This window comes from Lethenteron reissneri, chromosome 66 (genome assembly GCF_015708825.2).
Source record: "Lethenteron reissneri isolate LAM-NWPU_2019-01 chromosome 66, ASM1570882v1, whole genome shotgun sequence".
Lineage (NCBI taxonomy): Eukaryota > Metazoa > Chordata > Hyperoartia > Petromyzontiformes > Petromyzontidae > Lethenteron > Lethenteron reissneri.
In genome coordinates this window covers 8,165,063-8,188,754 of record NC_083844.1, presented here as the reverse complement: position 1 = coordinate 8,188,754, position 23,692 = coordinate 8,165,063, and the positions used below count along the sequence as shown (strand labels likewise).

Sequence of the window (23,692 nt, the reverse complement as noted above, 5' to 3'; positions counted from 1 at the left end):
CGCACACACACACGCACACACACACACACAGACACACGCACACACACACACAGAGACGCATGACACACAGACACACACACAGACACACACAGACGCATGACACACACAGACACACACAGACACACACACAGACACACACACAGACACACAGAGACACACACAGACACACACACAGACACACACACAGACACACACACACACAGACACACACACACAGAGACACACACACAGTCACAGACACACACACACACACAGACACACGGAGACGCATGACACCCACCCACACGCGTGCCCCCCACTCACCCACCCACTCGTGTGGGCCCCCCAACAACAACCGCCATTCGCCACTAAGTGGCGTTGACGTCACCACGACGCTTGTGCCAGGCTAGGTGCACCTTGAGGCTACCACGTGAAGTGTCGAACGCCCGCTGGCAGGAGGTCACGGGGCAGACCCAGCAGGTGCCATGGGTTGACTGCTGTGCCAGGCTAGGTGCAGGAGGAGGTCACGGGGCAGACCCAGCAGTTGCCACGGGTTGACTGCTGTGCCAGGCTAGGTGCAGGAGGAGGTCACTGGGCAGACCCAGCAGTTGCCACGGGTTGACTGCTGTGCCAGGCTAGGTGCAGGAGGAGGAGGTCACGGGACAGACCCTGCAGGTGCCACGGGTCGACTGCTGTGCCAGGCTAGGTGCAGGAAGAGGTCACGGGGCAGACCCAGCAGGTGCCATGGGTCGACTGACCGAGATGACCGAGATGACTGGCTGATGCACCACCCGTGCCCCCCACTCACCCACACAAACCCTGTGCCCCCCACCCACCCACCCACCCACCCACACGCGTGCCCCCCACTCACTCACACACACGCGTGCCCCCCACTCACCCACGAGGAAGTTGGAGGGTGAGTCGGGCGAGCTGAAGATGTCCTTGGTGTTGGGGTCAAAGCGGAGCCACAGCGCCACCCCCAGCACCGCTGAGCCACAGATCTGCAGAGAAGGGGTCGCGCCACGTGGTCAACAACAACAACACACAACAACAACAACACACAACAACAACAACACCTACACACAACAACAACACCTACACACAACAACAACAACACCTACACCGAGCCGAGCCACAGATCTGCAGAAGGTGAGAAGGTGAGTGGCGCCATGTGGCCGTTCAACGCAAGGTTGCGGTGGGAGGCAAGTAGTCTTAGCGAACACGCGCACACAACAACAACAACAACAACACCTACACACAACAACTACACCCACACACAGCAACAACAGCGGACTTGGGGAAAGTGTTGCTAAGAGAACGCACACACAACAACAACAACAATGGCGGACTGTTGGGGCAAGTGTTGCTAAGAGAGCACCTACACACACAACAACAACACCTACACACAACAACAACAGCGGACTTGGGGCAAGTGTTGCTAAGAGAACGCACACACACACACACAACAACAACACCTACACACAACAACAACACCTACACCTACACACAACAACAACAATGGCGGACTGTTGGGGCAAATGTTGCTAGGAGAACGCGCACACAACACACAACACCTACACACACACAACAACAACCATTCGCCACTAAGTGGCAGTGACGTCACAACGCATGCCTGTGCCAGGCTAGGTGCACTTGAAGGCCACGTGAAGTGTCGAAGGATCGTTGATAGGAGGGTCACGGGACAGACCCAGCAGGTGCCACGGGTCGACTGACCGAGATGACCGAGATGACTGGCTGATGCACTACCTGTGTCCCCTACTGTGCCAACTTGCTGTGCTTTAGCCACCCGGCACTCCGCTCGTTGTTGTGAGCGTCGCTCCTCCGCCCTCCGTTGTTGCTGGAGGGCGACTGCCTCCAACTGCCCAGTAGCGTCCTTCACGAGCCTCCTCCACTGAGGCCGATCTTGACACCGCTGGTACCAGTCATCGGCAAGTCCACTCAGCTCCACGTCCTCCTGTACCACATCACTCCATCTCTTCTCTAGCCCGTGCCGCGCCCGTTTAGCCCCCTCGATGCACCCAAACAGAATCTGCTCGGGCATGCGGTGGCTGGGCATGCGGTGGCAGGGCATGCGGGCTACATGACCCAGCCAACGCAGCCTTGCCTGCCAGATGAGCTCACCGATGGGACTTTGCCCAGATCTTTCAAGGATTACTGGGCTCCTCACACAGTCCAGCCTGGTTAAACCCAGGATGGATCATAGGCAGGCCAGCCTAAATGTTTATTTAGGGGCGGAGAGGGGGGGTCCACGTTTCGCAAGCGTCGAGAAGGCAGGGAATGACAGTGGCCGAGAAGACCCGAAGCTTCGTGCGGAGCGACAGACCAGGTAAGCTTCCACACACAGCAGCGTTACGCAGCTGATGAAATGATAATGCCGCTCGACTGATTCGGAGTGAGAGCCCTGCTGTAAAACTGGGGCCTCTCCACTCTCTCCACAACTGCCTCATCACCGATTTGGAGTTGTGGGTGTGGAGTTTCCGATGGTACAAAATACCCAGGCAGGTGCTTAGTTTTGGTGGGGCTGATGGTAAGTCCCCACCTCTTAGTGGCAAGCTCCAGGTTTATCAGCAGCGTCTCCAACTCCTCCTCTGAGTGAGCAGCAATCACCAGATCATCGGCATACATAACGTGGTTGACCAATAGGGAGCCATCCCTTGACCACACACGGGCATCGATCAGCCTCCCATTGTATCTGTACCAGATGGAAATTCCTTCTGTGCAGCCATCGAAAGCTTCTCAAACTACGGGGTGAAATACGATGTGAAATAATGTGGGAGCCAGAGGACATCCATGTCACACCCCAAGGTGAACAGGGAATGGCTCCGACTCCCAGCCACGTAGTTTTACCCAGGGCTGCCTACTATCATGAAGACCTTAATGATTGTGAGCAGAGAGTCAGGGACTCCAAAAGCACGAAGAACAACCCAGAGCCCAGGCCTACTGATGGTATCATAGGCCTTGATCAGGTCAATAAAGCAGAGATGTAGGTCTTGATGGAATTCCCTACACCTCTGCTGTAGCAGACGGACAGAAAACATGGCATCTGTGCACGATCACCCTTTCCTGAAACCGCATTGGGGCTCTGCAAGCCTCTCCTCAGCGTGCCTAGCAAGATGATGTTGAATAATCCTTGCCAGGACCTTTCCCGGCACACTGAGGAGTGAGATGCCCCTGTAGTTGTTACAGTCTGTGCGGTCCCCCTTTCTTAAAGAGTTGGACCTCCAGGGCATCCTTCCAATCCTGCGGAACCCGTCCTGTGGTCCAGACTGTTGTTATGATGTCATGTAGGGCAGTCTGCGCACAAACGCCACCCTCCCTCAGCAGTTCGCTTGGGAGATCATCTCTGCCCGGCGCTTTTCTTAGTCTGAGATTCCAGACAGCCCTGCAAACTTCCCCCATAGATGGCATCTCAGCCATCCACTCAGAATGGGTGGCTACTTTTTGCCAATATTTGAGGCACGGCAACCTCGGCAGGGTCATCCCCAGTTTGCCCCACAAAGTTTTTGAGTTTCGATTTAAAGCTTCTTTCGTGACTGCAGGTATTCATCTTCTTGGTTCTTTCGGTAAAGTCGCGTAGAAGGGAAGTAATAAAATAATAAAAATAAAACATAATAAAATAATTCTCGATTTAAAGCTTCTTTCGTGACTGCAGGGATTCGTCTTCTTGGTTCTTTCGGTAAAGTCGCGTAGAAGGGAAGTAATAAAATAATAAAAATAAAACATAATAAAATAATTCTCACGACGTTTCGGCCACAACGCAATGAGGACGGCTGCTTGCGTTGTGGCCGAAACGTCGTGAGAATTATTTTATGAAGTTTTATTTTTATTATTTTATTATTTCCCTTCTACGTGACGACTTCACCGAAAGAACCAAGAAGATAAAGTTTTCGAGATTGAGGGAATCACCCTCTCCCCAAGGACCTCACGGAAATGCTCAGCAAATCTGCAAATCTGTTTCTGGGGGTCGGAGATTGGATCGCCGTTCTTTCCCCGAATGATGGTAGTAGGTGTGGCACTGCAGGTTACTTTTTTGATGGAATTAAAGAGCGATTTGTGATCGCGGGCCGTTGACGCAGACTCCATCTCCTCACCAGCCCGCAACCACCACCCATCCTTGCAGCGCCTCACGGCTCTCCGAACCTCCGAGCGAAGTCTGCGGTAAAAGCCTCCTCATTCTCCGACGTGGGATGCTGTAGCCGATGAGAGTGGGCCTGTCGCTTTTTCTCAGCCAGCCTGAACACCGCCTCTGTCAGCCAGGGTCTCGGCGGATGTTTGGACCGTCTACCCAAAGCAGCCATTGCAGCTGCATTAACCACTGTCCTAAAACCTCACCCATTTCCTATTAGTCAACCTCCAGCCGCAAAGAGATGTTGAAATTCTCGCTTGCAACTAACCTCAGCTAGCCGAAACCAGGCTACGGTGGATTTGAACGGGGTCTTGGGTGTGACACCCAACACCGGAGTGGAAGAATGCCAGGTGCATCTGATAGATGACTAGTCGATGGTCAGAGGGCAGATCAGCTCCACGGTAGGTCATTGTGTCAAGGACATGGGCTCGCATCCGCTGTTCCGTCACTACGTAGTCCAGCAGATGTTCTTGGTTCTTTCGGTAAAGTCACGTAGAAGGGAAACAATAAACGTCGTGAGATTTATTTTATTATGTTTTATTTTTATTATTTTATTATTTCCCTTCTACGCGACTTTACCGAAAGAACCAACAAGATGAATCCCTGCAGTCACGAAAGCTTCAAATCGAAATTTAGTCCAGCAGATGTTCTTGCTTGGACCTGACGTGCATCCATGATGTTGTGTGAATGCGCCAATACCAGAACAACGTGTTGGTAATTACAAGCCCATGTGCTGCACAAAAATCTAGCAGCCTCCTACCGTTGTTATTGAGCTGATCTGGCCCATGCCCTCCAATCACTCCAGACCAGGTGCCAGCATCATAACCAACTCGGGCATTGAAGTCACCCATGAGGATGACTCTATCCCGAGGGGCCACTTTAGCCAGCGCCTGTGACGTGTGGTTATGAAAGGCATCCGACTCATCGGCCTTGCCTGCATCCCTCCCCGCTGATGTTCATCTGGAGTGGGGGCGTTAGTAACCACCACAACCACCACCATTCCTCGCTTCATGTTGATAAGGAGGCGAGCCCACAACATGCCAAGAATGTACAGTTTCCCGCACCTCACCGCCACGTTCCAACGCACCCTTCATCCTTTTGCTTAAAGGAAGTGTCACTCCCCCCCTCCCTGTTGTTTGGCAATTTCCTTGGCCCGAGTGGAGGACTGTCCACCCCTCACGGTGGCTCGGAGCCAGACCCGGTCCATCGGACCTCCCGTATTCCGCAGAGGTGCAGGAGGTACAGATCCGTCTCCCAAACAAAGAAACGGTAACATCTTAGTCCGCAACGAGTGGCTGAGTGACCACACCACACACACACAACCACACACACCACCAACCACACACACACACATACTACATACACCACACAACACAAACCACACACACACACCACACACACACACCACACACACCACACACACACACCACACACACACATACTACATACACCACACACACACACCACACACACACACCACACACACATACTACATACACCACACACACACACCACACACACATACTACATACACCACACACACACACCACACACACACACACCACACACACACCACACACACACCACACACACCACACACAACCACACACACACACACAACCACATACCACACACATACACACCACACACACACACCACACACACACACCACACACACACCACACACCACACACACACCACACACACACCACACACACACCACACACACACACACACACACACCACACACACAACCACACACACACACCACACACACACACACACACACACACACACCCACACACACACACCACACACACCAACCACACACACACCACACCACACACACCACACCACCACACACACACCACACACACACCACACACCACACACACACCACACACACACCACCACACACACACACCACACACACACCACACACACACCACACACACACACCATACACACACACACACGACACACACACACACCACACACACACACACCACACACACACCACACACACACCACACACACACACACACCACACACACACACCATACACACACACACACCACACACACACACACACACACCACACACACACCACACACACACACACACACCACACACACACGACACACACACCACACACACACACACCACACACACACACACACACCACACACACACACACACCACCACACACACCACACACACCACACACACACCACACCACACACACACCACACACACCACATACACACCACACACACACCACACACACCACACACACACCACACACACACACCACACACACACACATACACCACACACCACCACGTGTTTCTCAGACCCAGCGGCAGTGCTTTAATATTTGACCAACACAAATAGACAACAAAGACAAAAGTCACCCGTGTAGCCTGCAGAGGCTGTCGGGGCAAGTGGCAGTGAGCACGCAAACCGGCACACGAGGGGGGGGTGGGGTACGGGAAACACCGCGCCCGGCCGCCTTTGTCTCTCCCGTGACGATGTTTTACACACCGCACCGGGCTACTCGATCCTGAGACCCGGTCTCCCTGAGTCTCACTCTGACTCTGAGTCTCACTCTGAGACCCGGTCTCGCTGAGTCTCACTGTGACCCTGAGACCCGGTCTCCCTGAGTCTCACTCGAGCCCCGAGTCTCACTCTGATCCAGAGACCCGGTCTCCCTGAGTCTCACTGTGACTCTGAGTCTCACTCTGACCCTGAGTCTCTCTCTAGCCCTGAGACCCGGTCTCCCTGAGTCTCACTGTGACCCTGAGTCTCACTCTGACCCTGAGTCTCTCTCTGACCCTGTGATCCGGTCTCCCTGAGTCTCACTGTGACCCTGAGTCTCTCTCTAACCCTGAGACCCGGTCTCCCCGAGTCTTACTCTGAGTCTCACTCTAACCCTGAGACCCGGTCTCCCTGAGTCTCACTCTAACCCTGAGACCCGGTCTCCCCGAGTCTCTCTCTAACCCTGAGACCCGGTCTCCCTGAGTCTCTCTCTAACCCTGAGACCCGGTCTCCATGAGTCTCACTCTCACCCTGAGACCCGGTCTCCCCGAGTCTCACTCTGACCCTGAGACCCGGTCTCCCCGAGTCTCACTCTGACCCTGAGACCCGGTCTCCCTGAGTCTCACTGACCCTGAGTCTCACTCTAACCCTGAGACCCGGTCTCCATGAGTCTCACTCTAACCCTGAGACCCGGTCTCCCTGAGTCTCACTGACCCCGAGTGTCACCCTGACCCTGAGACCCGGTCTCCCCGAGTCTCTCTCTAACCCTGAGACCCGGTCTCCCTGAGTCTCACTCTGACCCTGAGACTCACTCTGACCCTGAGACCCGGTCTCCATGAGTCTCACTCTGACCCTGAGACCCGGTCTCCCTGAGTCTCTCTCTAACCCTGAGACCCGGTCTCCCTGAGACTCACTCTAACCCTGAGACCCGGTCTCCCTGAGTCTCACTCTAACCTTGAGACCCGGTCTCCCTGAGACTCACTCTAACTCTGGGTCTCATTCTGAACCTGAAACCCGGTCTCCCTGAGTCTCACTCTAGCCCTGAGACCCGGTCTCCCTGAGACTCACTCTGACCCTGAGACCCGGTCTCCCTGAGTCTCACTCTAGCCCTGAGACCCGGTCTCCCTGAGTCTCACTCTGAACCTGAGACCCGGTCTCCCCGAGTCTCACTCTGACCCTGAGTCTCTCTCTAGCCCTGAGACCCGGTCTCCCCGAGTCTCACTCTAACCCTGAGTCTCACTCGGACCCTGAGTCTCACTCGAGCCCTGAGTCTCTCTCTAACCCTGAGACCCGGTCTCCCTGAGTCTCACTCTAGCCCTGAGACCCGGTCTCCCCGAGTCTCTCTCTAGCCCTGAGACCCGGTCTCCCTGAGTCCCTCTCTCTAGCCCTGAGACCCGGTCTCCCCGAGTCTCTCTCTAGCCCTGAGACCCGGTCTCCCTGAGTCCCTCTCTCTAGCCCTGAGACCCGGTCTTCCTGAGACTCACTCGGAACCTGAGACCCGGTCTCCCTGAGTCTCTCTCTGACCCAGAGACCCGGTCTCCCCGAGTCTCTCTCTAGCCCTGAGACCCGGTCTCCCTGAGTCTCTCTCTAACCCTGAGACCCGGTCTCCCTGAGTCTCACCCTGACCCTGAGACCCGGTCTCCCCGAGTCTCTCTCTAGCCCTGAGACCCGGTCTCCCTGAGTCTCACTCTAGCCCTGAGACCCGGTCTCCCTGAGACTCACTCTGACCCTGAGACCCGGTCTCCCTGAGTCTCACTCTAGCCCTGAGACCCGGTCTCCCTGAGTCTCACTCTGACCCTGAGACCCGGTCTCCCCGAGTCTCACTCTGACCCTGAGTCTCTCTCTAGCCCTGAGACCCGGTCTCCCCGAGTCTCACTCTAACCCTGAGTCTCACTCGGACCCTGAGTCTCACTCGAGCCCTGAGTCTCTCTCTAACCCTGAGACCCGGTCTCCCTGAGTCTCACTCTAGCCCTGAGACCCGGTCTCCCCGAGTCTCTCTCTAGCCCTGAGACCCGGTCTCCCTGAGTCCCTCTCTCTAGCCCTGAGACCCGGTCTCCCCGAGTCTCTCTCTAGCCCTGAGACCCGGTCTCCCTGAGTCCCTCTCTCTAGCCCTGAGACCCGGTCTTCCTGAGACTCACTCGGACCCTGAGACCCGGTCTCCCTGAGTCTCTCTCTGACCCAGAGACCCGGTCTCCCTGAGTCTCTCTCTAACCCTGAGACCCGGTCTCCCTGAGTCTCTCTCTAGCCCTGAGACCCGGTCTCCCTGAGTCTCACCCTGACCCTGAGACCCGGTCTCCCCGAGTCTCTCTCTAGCCCTGAGACCCGGTCTCCCTGAGTCTCTCTCTAGCCCTGAGACCCGGTTTCCCTGAGTCTCACTCTAGCTCTGAGTTTATCTCTAACCCTGAGACCCGGTCTCCCCGAGTATCTCTCTAGCCCTGAGACCCGGTCTCCCCGAGTCTCTCTCTAGCCCTGAGATCCGGTCTCCCTGAGACTCACTCTAACCCTGAGACCCGGTCTCCCCGAGTCTCTCTCTAGCCCTGAGACCCGGTCTCCCCGCCTTCGACACTCCCACAAGCTCTGAAATCCGATCTCCTGAAATCATTGGGTACGGTCAAACAAGGACCCCCTTTGTCAGCGCGCTCGCATCAACTCGAGCGCACAAACACCCACCCACACCCACCGCACACACCAACACACACAGGAGCAGGTGGCAGAGATAGCAGGAACAGTTGCTGGGAGTAGGGTTACACAGTCCTAGTCAGACTGACGATGAACAGCGAAAGATGCCCCCCCGTATTCGCAGCCTTTGCAAGAGTCTCACTCTGACCCTGAGTCTCACTCTGACCCTGAGTCTCACTCTGACCCTGAGACCCGGTCTCCCTGAGTCTCACTGTGACCCTGAGTCTCACTCGGACCCTGAGACCCGGTCTCCCTGAGTCTCACTCTGACCCTGAGTCTCACTCTGACTCTGAGACTCACCCTGACCCTGAGACCCGGTCTCCCTGAGTCTCACTCTAGCCCTGAGTCTCACTCGGACCCTGAGACCCGGTCTCCCTGAGTCTCACTGTGACCCTGAGTCTCACTCTGACCCTGAGACCCGGTCTCCCTGAGTCTCACTCTGACCCTGAGACTCGGTCTCCCTGAGTCTCCCCGAGTCTCACTCTGAGTCTCACCCTGACCCTGAGACCCGGTCTCCCTGAGTCTCACTGTGACCCTGAGTCTCACTCTGACCCTGAGTCTCTCTTTAACCCTGAGACCCGGTCTCCCTGAGTCTCTCTCTGACCCTGAGTCTCTCTCTAGCCCTGAGACCCGGTCTCCCTGAGTCTCACTCTAGCCCTGAGTCTCTCTCTTACCCTGAGACCAGGTCTCCCTGAGTCTCACTCTAACCCTGAATCTCACTCTGACCCTGAGACCCGGTCTCCCTGAGTCTCTCTCTTACCCTGAGACCAGGTCTCCCTGAGTCTCACTGTGACCCTGAGTCTCACTCTGACCCTGAGTCTCTCTTTAACCCTGAGACCCGGTCTCCCTGAGTCTCTCTCTGACCATGAGTCTCTCTCTAGCCCTGAGACCCGGTCTCCCTGAGTCTCACTCTAGCCCTGAGTCTCTCTCTTACCCTGAGACCAGGTCTTCCTGAGTCTCACTCTAACCCTGAATCTCACTCTGACCCTGAGACCCGGTCTCCCTGAGTCTCTCTCTTACCCTGAGACCAGGTCTCCCTGAGTCTCACTCTAACCCTGAATCTCACTCTGACCCTGAGACCCGGTCTCCCTGAGTCTCTCTCTTACCCTGAGACCAGGTCTCCCTGAGTCTCACTCGGACCCTGAGACCCGGTCTCCCTGAGTCTCACTCTAACCCTGAATCTCACTCTGACCCTGACACCCGGTCTCCCTGAGTCTCACCCTGACCCTGAGTCTAACTCTAGCCCTGAGTCTCTCTCTAGCCCTGAGACCCGGTCTCCCTGAGTCTCACTCTGACCCCGAGTCTCACTGTGACCCTGAGACTCACTCTGACCATGAGACCCGGTCTCCCTGAGTCTCACTGTGACCCTGATGCCCCCGTATCCGCAGCCTTCGCGAGAGCGAGCCGAACAACCACGCCTGCCCGGCCGCCTTTGTCTCCCCAGCGATGACCTCTTACGCAGTGACCTCTTGTAGAGGGAACGAACACCAGAGACCCCGTCCCATACGGCACGGTGGCCGGCTCGCAGCGAGAGTCGCGAGTTCGAACACCCGGCACAAGAGAAGGCGGTGGTGGCATCTACATCTACAGAAGGTGAAGAACCAGTGGCATCTACATCTACAGAAGGTGAAGAACCAGTGGCATCTACATCTGCAGAACGTGAAGAACCAGTGGCATCTACATCTGCAGAACGTGAAGAACCAGTGGCATCTACATCTGCAGAACGTGAATAACCAGTGGCTTCTACAACTGCAGAACCAGTGGCATCTACAGAACGTGAAGAACCAGTGGCATTTACATCTGCAAAATATGAAGAACCAGTGGCATCTACATCTGTAGAATGTGAAGAACTAGTGGCATCTACATCTGCAGAAGGTGAAGAACCAGTGGCATCTACATCTGCAGAACGTGAAGAACCAGTGGCATCTACATCTGCAGAACGTGAATAACCAGTGGCTTCTACATCTGCAGAACCTGAAGAACCAGTGGCATCTACATCTACAGAACGTGAATAACCAGTGGCATCTACATCTGCAGAACCAGTGACATCTACAGAACGTGAAGAACCAGTGGCATTTACATCTGCAGAAGGTGAAGAACCAGTGGCATCTACATCTGCAGAACGTGAAGAACCAGTGGCATCTACATCTGCAGAACGTGAATAACCAGTGGCTTCTACATCTGCAGAACCTGAAGAACCAGTGGCATCTACATCTGCAGAACGTGAAGAACCAGTGGCATCTACATCTGCAGAACGTGAAGAACCAGTGGCATCTACATCTGCAGAACGTGAAGAACCGGTGGCATCTACATCTGCAGAACCAGTGACATCTACAGAACGTGAAGAACCAGTGGCAATTACATCTGCAGAAGGTGAAGAACCAGTGGCATCTACATCTGCAGAACGTGAAGAACCAGTGGCATCTACATCTACAGAACGTGAAGAACCAGTGGCATCTACATCTACAGAACCAGTGGCATCTACATCTGCAGAACGTGAAGAACCAGTGGCATCTACATCTGCAGAACGTGAAGAACCAGTGGCATCTACATCTGCAGAACGTGAAGAACCAGTGGCATCTACATCTGCAGAACGTGAAGAACCAGTGGCATTTACATCTGCAGAACGTGAAGAACCAGTGGCATTTACATCTGTAGAATGTGAAGAACCAGTGGCATCTACATCTGTAGAATGTGAAGAACCAGTGGCATCTACATCTGTAGAATGTGAAGAACCAGTGGCATCTACATCTGCAGAACGTGAAGAACCAGTGGCATCTACATCTACAGAACGTGAAGAACCAGTGGAATCTACATCTGTAGGATGTGAAGAACCAGTGGCATCTACATCTGCAGAACGTGAAGAACCAGTGGCATCTACATCTGCAGAACGTGAAGAACCAGTGACATCTACATCTGCAGAAGGTGAAGAACCAGTGGCATCTACATCTACAGAACGTGAAGAACCAGTGGCATCTACATCTGCAGAACGTGAAGAACCAGTGACATCTACATCTGCAGAACGTGAAGAACCAGTGGCATCTACATCTACAGAACGTGAAGAACCAGTGGAATCTACATCTGTAGGATGTGAAGAACCAGTGGCATCTACATCTGCAGAACGTGAAGAACCAGTGGCATCTACATCTGCAGAACGTGAAGAACCAGTGACATCTACATCTGCAGAAGGTGAAGAACCAGTGGCATCTACATCTACAGAACGTGAAGAACCAGTGGCATCTACATCTGCAGAACGTGAAGAACCAGTGACATCTACATCTGCAGAACGTGAAGAACCAGTGGCATCTACATCTACAGAACGTGAAGAACCAGTGGCATCTACATCTACAGAACGTGAAGAACCAGTGGCATCTACATCCGCAGAAGGTGAAGAACCAGTGGCATCTACATCTGCAGAACCAGTGGCATCTACATCTGCAGAACGTGAAGAACCAGTGACATCTACATCTGCAGAAGGTGAAGAACCAGTTGCATCTACATCTGCAGGAGATTATAAAAGATGTAAAGCCATTCCCCGTGTTTAGTGTACACGCCAAACAATCACGATTTGAATCGACAGGGAAGTAACTCGTTGGTAAAGCAGAGGGGAGTTCCTGTCTAGTAATTTATCGCACGTCACACACATTCATGGCATTGCAAACCCGACACCCCACCCACCAACCCGATTCACAGACTCACCCACCCATCCACTCACACACCCCCACTCACTCACTCACACAACCACTCAGTCACTCACACACTCACTCACACACCCACTCACTCACACACCCACTCACACCCCCACCCACCCACCCGCCCATCCACTCACTCACCCACCCACCCATCCACTCACCAACTCACCCACCCACCCATCCACTCACCCACTCACCCAACCACTCACCCAACCACTCACCCAACCACCTACTCACCCACCCACCCACTCACTCACCCACCCACACACTCACTCACTCACTCACCCACCCACCCACACACTCACTCACTCACTCACCCACCCACCCACACACTCACTCACCCACCCACCCACCCACCCACTCACCCACTCACTCACCCACCCACCCATTCACTCACTCACCCACCCACCCACTCACTCACCCACCCACCCACTCATCCACTCACCCACCCATCCACTCACTAACCCACCAACACACCCACCCACCCACTCACCCACCCACCCATCTACTCACTCACCCACCCACCCACTCACTCACCCACCCACCCACTCACTCACCCACCCACCCACCCACTCACTCACCCACCCACCCACCCACTCACTCACCCACCCACCCACCCACTCACTCACCCACCCACCCACCCACTCACTCACCCACCCACCCACCCACTCACCCATCCACCCACCCACTCACCCATCCACCCACCCACTCACCCACCCACCCACCCACTCACCCACCCACCCACTCACTCACTCACCCACTCACCCACCCACCCACCCACTCACTCACTCACCCACCCACTCACTCACCCACTCACTCACTCACCCACCCACCCACCCACTCACCCACCCACTCACTCACCCACTCACCCACCCACCCACCCACTCACTCACCCACTCACCCACCCACCCACTCACTCACTCACCCACTCACCCACCCACTCTCTCACTCACTGACCCACTCACCCACCCACTCACTCACCCACCCACTCACCCACCCACTCACCCACTCACTCACCCACCCACCCACTCACTCACTCACCCACACACTCACTCACTCACCCATCCACCCACCCACTCACTCACTCACTCACCCACTCACTCACTCACTCGCCCACTCACCCACTCACTCACCCACTCACCCACTCACCCATCCACTCGCCCACTCACCCACCCACTCACTCACTCACCCACCCACTCACCCACTCACTCACTCACTCACCCACTCACTCACTCAGCCACCCACCCACCTACCCACCCAGAACGTAGAACGTCAATAACACTGGCTTGACTCATCTAATGTGTGTGTGTGTCCACATTATATCTGTATACATCTCTCTGTGTGTGTGTGCCTACAGTATCTCTGTATACATCCCTGGCTCTACGTGTGTGTGTGTGCGTGCGTCTGTGTGTTTGCACGGGCTGATGGCAGTGTTAAGTTTCACGCTTATCAAACGCTGGCGCCACGGTGGCTATGAGATGTTAACTACCTCGCCTGGTCTACAGGAAGTCGTGGGTTCCCTTCGGACTCTTTGACGCCTGCTGCTGTATATTTGAAGTCTGCGTCTCTCTCTCTCTCATCATCACAGTGGCTAGGAGATGTTAACTACCTCGCCTGGTACGCAGGAGGTCGTGGGTTCCATCCTGACCCTGATGCCTGCTGCTGCTGTAGATTTGGAGTCTGCGTCTCTCATCATCATCATCACGGTGGCTAGGAGATGTTGACTACCTCGCCTGGTGTGCAGGAGGTCGTGGGTTCGATCTCTCATCATCATCATCACAGTGGCTAGGAGATGTTAACTACCTCGCCTGGTTTGCAGGAGGTCGTAGGTTCCATCCCTACTCTTTGACGCCTGCTGCTGTAGATTTTGAGTCTGCGTCTCTCTCATCATCATCATCACGGTGGCTAGGAGATGTTGACTACCTCGCCTGGTATGCTCGCTACTGACAGCACTTGCCCCTACAGCCCTGCTAGAGGCTACACGGGGGATCTTTGTCTGTGTGTAGCTGTTGCTACTAGCTACTAACAGCACTTGCCCCTACAGCCCTGTTAGAGGCTACACAGGGGATCTTTGTCTGTGTATAGGTGCTGCTGCTACTCGTTACTAACAGCACTTGCCCCTACAGCCCTGTGAGAGGCTACACGGGGGAGCTTTGTCTTTTTTTACGAGGGTTCGGGGCTGTGGGGGTTGGTCGATGATTGCCAGACCGTGGTTCTCTCTGTCTCTGTGTTTCCTGCTACCGGTCTAACCAGTTGCTGGATTTTACAACGCCCTGTGAAGTGGGTGGGTGGGTGTGTGAGTGGGTGGGTGTGTGAGTGGGTGGGTGAGTGGGTGGGTGGGTGAGTGAGTGGGTGGGTGGGTGGGTGTGTGAGTGAGTGGGTGGGTGGGTGGGTGAGTGAGTGGGTGGGTGGGTGAGTGGGTGGGTTGGTGGGTGGGTGGGTGGGTTGGTGGGTGGGTGGGTGAGTGGGTGGGTGGGTGAGTGGGTCGGTGGGTGGGCGAGTGGGTGGGTGGGTGAGTGGGTTGGTGGGTGGGTGAGTGGGTTGGTGGGTGAGTGAGTGAGTGAGTGGGTGGGTGTGTGAGTGGGTGGGTGGGTGGGTGAGTGGGTGGGTGAGTGGGTGGGTGGGTGGGTGAGTGAGTGGGTGGGTGGGTGGGTGGGTGAGTGAGTGGGTGGGTGGGTGAGTGAGTGGGTGGGTGGGTGGGTGGGTGAGTGGGTGGGTTGGTGGGTGGGTGGGTGGGTTGGTGGGTGGGTGGGTGAGTGGGTGGGTGGGTGGGTGAGTGGGTCGGTGGGTGGGCGAGTGGGTGGGTGGGTGGGTGAGTGGGTTGGTGGGTGGGTGGGTGAGTGGGTTGGTGGGTGAGTGAGTGAGTGGGTGGGTGAGTGGGTGGGTGGGTTGGTGAGTGAGTGGGTGGGTGGGTTGGTGAGTGAGTGGGTGAGTGGTTCGGTGAGGACACACACACACATTAAATGAGTGGGTGAGTGAGTGAGTGGGTGAGTGAGTGGGTGAGTGAGTGAGTGAGTGAGTGGGTGAGTGAGTGAGTGAGTGAGTGGGTGAGTGAGTGAGTGGGTGGGTGGGTGGGTGAGTGAGTGAGTGGGTGAGTGAGTGAGTGAGTGAGTGGGTGGGTGAGTGAGTGGGTGGGTGGTGGGTGAGTAAGTGAGTGAGTGGGTGGGTGAGTGAGTGAGTGGGTGGGTGAGTGGGTGAGTGAGTGAGTGGGTGAGTGAGTGGGTGAGTGAGTGAGTGGGTGGGTGGGTGGGTGGGTGAGTGAGTGAGTGGGTGAGTGAGTGGGTGAGTGAGTGAGTGGGTGGGTGAGTGGGTGAGTGAGTGGGTTGGTGGGTGGGTGAGTGAGTGGGTGAGTGAGTGGGTGGGTGAGTGAGTGGGTGAGTAAGTGAGTGGGTGTGTGGGTGGGTGAGTGAGCGAGTGAGTGGGTGAGTGGGTGGGTGGGTGAGTGAGTGGGTTGGTATGTGGGTGAGTGAGTGGGTGGGTGAGTGAGTGGGTGAGTGAGTGGGTGAGTGAGTGAGTGAGTGGGTGAGTGAGTGAGTGGGTGGGTGAGTGAGTGGGTGGGTGAGTGAGTGGGTGGGTGAGTGAGTGGGTGAGTGAGTGGTTGGGTGAGTGGGTGAATGTGGACACACACACTAGATGAGTCAAGCCAATGTTATTGACGTTCTACCATTCTTACGCGTGGAGAGTTTTTTGGCAACAAATCTGCTGCTAAAGCGCCACCATAACACTGACACTGCACCCATGGGCATAGGCAATTGCATTATACAGTGAGTGGGTGTTGGAGTGGGTGGGTGGGTGAGTGAGTGAATGGGTGGGTGAGTGGGTGGGTGGGTGGCTGGGTGAATGGGTGGGTGGGTGGGTGAGTGGGTGGCTGGCTGGGTGAGTGGGTGAGTGAGTGAGTGGGTGGGTCGGTGAGTGAGTGAGTGGGTGAGTGAGTGGGTGAGTGAGTGAGTGGGTGAGTAAGTGAGTGGGTGAGTGGGTGAGTGGGTGAGTGGGTGAGTGGGTGGGTGGGTGGGTGAGTGGGTGGGTGGGTGGGTGAGTGGGTGGGTGGGTGGTTGAGTGGGTGGGTGGGTGAGTGGGTGGGTGAGTGGGTGGGTGGGTGAGTGGGTGGGTGGGTGAGTGGGTGGGTGGGTGGGTGAGTGGGTGGGTGGGTGGGTGAGTGGGTGGGTGGGTGGGTGTGTGGGTGGGTCTGTGAGTGGGTGGGTGGGTGAGTGAGTGAGTGGGTGGCTGAGTGGGTGAGTGGGCTGTGTGAGTACGACGTTTCGCCGGTAATTACAACCGCCATCATCAGGCGACAGCCAGTTTTGTGAAGTAATCCTTTTCGAAACGTCGTGAGAATTATTTTATTATATTATGTTTTTTTAAAATTGTATTATTTCCCTTCTACGTGACTTTACCGAAAGAACCAAGAAGATGAATCCCTGCAGTCACGAAAGAAGCTTTACATCGAAATTTAATCATCGTCCGTCATCACGTAAAGGCCACAAAAATCTGGCCGTTGCCTGCTGATGTTGGTTGTGATTATCGGCGAAACGTCGTCCTCTGATTGTCAATGTCGTGGATTTGTTCTCGCAACGCTGAACCGGTGTGTTGCTGTACTAGTATACTACACTATACACTACACTATACACTACACTATACACTACTATACTACACTATACACTACACTATACACTACACACACTACACTATACACTACACTACTATACACTACACTACACTATATACTATACTATACACTACACTATACACTACACTATATACTATACTATACACTACACTATACACTATACACTACACTATACACTACACTATACACTATACACTACACTATATACTACACTATACACTACACTATACACTACACTATACACTGTATACTATACTATACACTACACTATATACTACACTATACACTACACTATACACTATACACTACACTATACACTACACTATATACTACACTATATACTATACACTACACTATATACTATACACTACACTATATACTATACACTACACTATACTATACACTACACTATACTATACACTACACTATACTATACACTACACACTATACACTACACACTATACACTACACTAAATACTACACTATACACTACACTATACACTACACTATATACTACACTATACACTACACTATACACTACACTATACACTACACTACTACACTATACACTACACTATACACTATACTATACACACTACACTATACACACTACACTATACTACACTATACACTACACTATACACACTACACTATACACACTACACTATACACTACACTATACACTACTACACTATACACTACACTATATACTATACACTACACTATACACTACACTATACAGGTAGTACGGTCTATGCAAACATGACTCCTTGTAAAAAAAAAGGTGTCAGTTTTGTTGCCAGATATAGAAGGGCAAAAAAACAATTATCATATTTTGTTACCGGCAAATGAGGTTCCAATGGTTAGTTTAAACTTGATGACTCATTAAACCGTTTCTAACTTTTCGTGTAATTGTAACAAATAAACTGATCTGGAATCGGGTCCCTGTTTTTCAAACACCCAACACACAAATGCAGCGTATGGCTGGAGAATTCGCTGTGTGACGAGATTTTATTTTTTATTTTTTTGTTTTTTCCTGGACAGTTAAAAGTGTTATTTTCCTAATAGCTTGTGCCTCTAAAGTACAGGAAGTGGCTGTTATTATTACCCAAAAACTTTGCTTATGTGACCAGCACTTTAGGTGAAGGGATTAGTCGCTCAACCCAGAACTCACTCACTCACTCAACTCAACCACTCACTCACTCAACCACTGACTCACTCACTCACTCAACCCAGAACTCACTCAGTCAACCACTGACTCACTCACTCACCCACAACTCACTCACTCAACCCAGAACTCACTCACTCACTCAACCACTGACTCACTCACTCACTCAACCCAGAACTCACTCACTCAACTACTGACTCACTCACTCACTCAACCCGCAACTCGCTCACTCACTCAACCCAGAACTCACTCACTCAACTACTCACTCACTCACTCAACCACTCACTCAACCCAGAACTCACTCAACCCAGAACTCACTCACTCAACCACTCACTCAACCACTCACTCACTCAACTACTGACTCACTCACTCAACCCACAACTCACTCACTCACTCAACCACTCACTCACTCACTCAACCACTCACTCACTCAACCCACAACTCACTCACTCAACCACTCACTCACTCAACTCAACCACTCACTCGCTCAACCACTCACTCACTCACTCAACCACTCACTCACTCAACCCACAACTCACTCACTCAACCACTCACTCACTCAACTCAACCACTCACTCGCTCAACCCACTCACTCAACCACTGACTCACTCACTCACTCAACCCAGAACTCACTCAGTCAACCACTGACTCACTCACTCACCCACAACTCACTCACTCAACCCAGAACTCACTCACTCACTCAACTCAACCACTGACTCACTCACTCACTCAACCCAGAACTCACTATCTCAACTACTGACTCACTCACTCACTCAACCCGCAACTCGCTCACTCACTCAACCCAGAACTCACTCACTCAACTACTCACTCACTCACTCAACCACTCACTCAACCCAGAACTCACTCACTCAACCACTCACTCACTCAACCACTCACTCACTCAACTCAACCACTCACTCACTCAACCCACAACTCACTCACTCAACCACTCACTCACTCAACTCAACCACTCACTCGCTCAACCACTCACTCACTCACTCAACAACTCACTCACTCAACCCACAACTCACTCACTCAACCACTCACTCCCTCAACTCAACCACTCACTCGCTCAACCCACTCACTCAACCCGCAACTCACTCACTCACTCAACCCAGAACTCACTCACTCAACTACTGACTCACTCACTCACTCAACCCGCAACTCGCTCACTCACTCAACCCAGAACTCACTCACTCAACTACTCACTCACTCACTCAACCACTCACTCAACCCAGAACTCACTCACTCAACCCACAACTCACTCACTCAACCACTCACTCACTCAACTACTGACTCACTCACTCAACCCACAACTCACTCACTCAACCCAGAACTCACTCACTCAACTACTGACTCACTCACTCACTCAACCCGCAACTCGCTCACTCACTCAACCCAGAACTCACTCACTCAACTACTCACTCACTCACTCAACCACTCACTCAACCCAGAACTCACTCACTCAACCCACAACTCACTCACTCAACCACTCACTCAACCACTCACTCACTCAACTACTGACTCACTCACTCAACCCACAACTCACTCACTCAACCCAGAACTCACTCAACCCAGAACTCACTCACTCGCTCAACCCACTCGCTCAACCCACAACCCACTCACTCAACCCACGGGGAACGACTCACGAGGAACGAATCACGAGGAACGACTCACGAGGAACGACTCACAAGGATCGACTCACGAGGAACGACTCACGGGGAACGAATCACGGGGAACGACTCACAATGAACGACTCACAATGAACGACTCACCAAGAACGACTCACAATGAACGACTCACAATGAACGACTCACAATGAACGACTCACCAAGAACGACTCACAATGAACGACTCACAATGAACGACTCACCAAGAACGACTCACAATGAACGACTCACAATAAACGACTCACGACTCAATAAACGACTCACAATGAACGACTAAATGAACGACTAAATGAACGACTCAATGAACGACTCACAATGAACGACTCACAATGAACGACTCACAATGAACGACTCACAATGATGAACGACTCAATGATGAACGACTCACAAAGAACGACTCAATGATGAACGACTCACAATGATGAACGAATCACAATGAACGACTCACAAAAAACGACTCACGATGATGAACGACTCAATGATGAACGACTCAATGATGAACGACTCACAATAATGAACGACTCACAAAGAACGACTCACAATGATGAACGACTCACAATGATGAACGACTCACAAAGAACGACTCACAAAGAACGACTCACAAAGAACGACTCACAATGAACGACTCACAATGATGAACGACTCACAATGATGAACGACTCACAATGATGAACGACTCACAAAGAACGACTCAATGATGAACGACTCACAAAGAACGACTCAATGATGAACGACTCACAATGATGAACGACTCACAAAGAACGACTCACAATCATGAACGACTCACGATGAACGACTCACAATGATGAACGACTCAATGATGAACGACTCACAATGATGAACAACTCACAATGATGAACAACTCAATGATGAACGACTCACGATGAACGACTCACAATGAACGACTCACAATGAACGACTCACAATGAACGACTCACAATGAACGACTCACAATGAACGACTCACATTGAACGACTCACAAAACGACTCACAATGATGAACGACTCAATGATGAACGACTCAATGATGAACGACTCACAAAGAACGACTCACAAAGAACGACTCCGACGCTCCCTTACCCAGAAAACGAAATTGAAGGCGAACAGCAGATACTTGACGCATTTGAGGCAACCCTGCACACCCATGGTGACGGCGAGTTGGTGGACAAGGTGGTGGACTAGGTGGTGGACTAGGTGGTGGACAAGGTGGGTGGTGGAGGAGGTGAGTGGTGGACAAGGTGAGTGGTGGAGGAGGTGAGTGGTGGACGAGGTGAGTGGTGAACGAGGTGAGTGGTGGAGGAGGTGAGTGGTGGACGAAGTGGGTGGTGGACGAGGTGAGTGGTGGACGAGGTGGGTGGTGGACGAGGTGGTGGACAAGGTGGTGGACGAAGTAGGTGGTGGTGGACAAGGTTTGTTGGGGGGAAGATTTCCGAGCGAATCGAGCAGCGACTACGTCTACGGAGCGAGTGAGTGAGTCAGTCAGAGAGACGAGAGAGATGGTGGTGATTGTGGTGGAGGGCGTGGTGGTGGTGGTGGGGGTGGTGGTGGTGGTGGGGCGTGGAGAGAGGGAGGGGAGAGAGATGATGGTGGTGGTGGTGGGAGGGGAGCGGAGGAAGTGGGTGGGGTGTGTGTTGTGTGTGGGTCTCTGTGTGTGGTCTGTGTAGGGTGTGTGGGTCTCTGTGTGTGGTGTGTGTAGGGTGTGTGGGTCTCTGTGTGTGGTGTGTGTAGGGTGTGTGGGTCTCTGTGTGTGGTGTGTGTAGGGTGTGTGGGTCTCTGTGTGTGGTGTGTGTAGGGTGTGCGGGTCTCTGTGTGTGGTGTGTGTAGGGTGTGCGGGTCTCTGTGTGTGGTGTGTGTAGGGTGTGCGGGTCTCTGTGTGTGGTGTGTGTAGGGTGTGCGGGTCTCTGTGTGTGGTGTGTGTAGGGTGTGTGGGTCTCTGTGTGTGGTGTGTGTAGGGTGTGTGGGTCTCTGTGTGTGGTGTGTGTAGGGTGTGTGGGTCTCTGTGTGTGGTGTGTGTAGGGTGTGTGGGTCTCTGTGTGTGGTGTGTAGGGTGTGTGGGTCTCTGTGTGTGGTGTGTGTAGGGTGTGTGGGTCTCTGTGTGTGGTGTGTGTAGGGTGTGTGGGTCTCTGTGTGTGGTGTGTGTAGGGTGTGCGGGTCTCTGTGTGTGGTGTGTGTAGGGTGTGCGGGTCTCTGTGTGTGGTGTGTGTAGGGTGTGCGGGTCTCTGTGTGTGGTGTGTGTAGGGTGTGTGGGTCTCTGTGTGTGGTGTGTGTAGGGTGTGTGGGTCTCTGTGTGTGGTGTGTGTAGGGTGTGTGGGTCTCTGTGTGTGGTGTGTGTAGGGTGTGCGGGTCTCTGTGTGTGGTGTGTGTAGGGTGTGTGGGTCTCTGTGTGTGGTGTGTGTAGGGTGTGTGGGTCTCTGTGTGTGGTCTGTGTAGGGTGTGTGGGTCTCTGTGTGTGGTGTGTGTAGGGTGTGTGGGTCTCTGTGTGTGGTGTGTGTAGGGTGTGTGGGTCTCTGTGTGTGGTGTGTGTAGGGTGTGTGGGTCTCTGTGTGTGGTGTGTGTAGGGTGTGCGGGTCTCTGTGTGTGGTGTGTGTAGGGTGTGCGGGTCTCTGTGTGTGGTGTGTGTAGGGTGTGCGGGTCTCTGTGTGTGGTGTGTGTAGGGTGTGCGGGTCTCTGTGTGTGGTGTGTGTAGGGTGTGTGGGTCTCTGTGTGTGGTGTGTGTAGGGTGTGTGGGTCTCTGTGTGTGGTGTGTGTAGGGTGTGTGGGTCTCTGTGTGTGGTGTGTGTAGGGTGTGTGGGTCTCTGTGTGTGGTGTGTGTAGGGGTGTGTGGGTCTCTGTGTGTGGTGTGTGTAGGGTGTGTGGGTCTCTGTGTGTGGTGTGTGTAGGGTGTGTGGGTCTCTGTGTGTGGGTGTGTGTAGGGTGTGCGGGTCTCTGTGTGTGGTGTGTGTAGGGTGTGTGGGTCTCTGTGTGTGGTGTGTGTAGGGTGTGGCGGGTCTCTGTGTGTGGTGTGTGTAGGGTGTGTGGGTCTCTGTGTGTGGTGTGTGTAGGGGTGTGGGTCTCTGTGTGTGGTGTGTGTAGGGTGTGTGGGTCTCTGTGTGTGGTGTGTGTAGGGTGTGTGGGTCTCTGTGTGTGGTGTGTGTAGGGTGTGGGGGTCTCTGTGTGTGGTGTGTGTAGGGTGTGTGGGTCTCTGTGTGTGGTG

General features: G+C 53.5%; 1 protein-coding gene across 1 annotated transcript in view; it reads right to left on the bottom strand.

Annotated features, from left to right (window-relative positions):
- The window catches only part of LOC133359862 (CD9 antigen-like), a 41,852-nt gene extending 19,799 nt beyond the window's left edge, over positions 1-22,053 (bottom strand). The window contains exons 1-2 of the mRNA XM_061578421.1: positions 21,580-22,053; positions 878-980 (exon numbers count right to left, since the gene is read on the bottom strand). Coding sequence (XP_061434405.1) covers positions 878-980; positions 21,580-21,645 — 169 coding nt within the window. The 5' untranslated portion in view covers positions 21,646-22,053. The remainder of the gene's footprint in view (positions 1-877; positions 981-21,579) is intronic.
- Between the last annotated feature and the right edge of the window lie 1,639 nt (positions 22,054-23,692).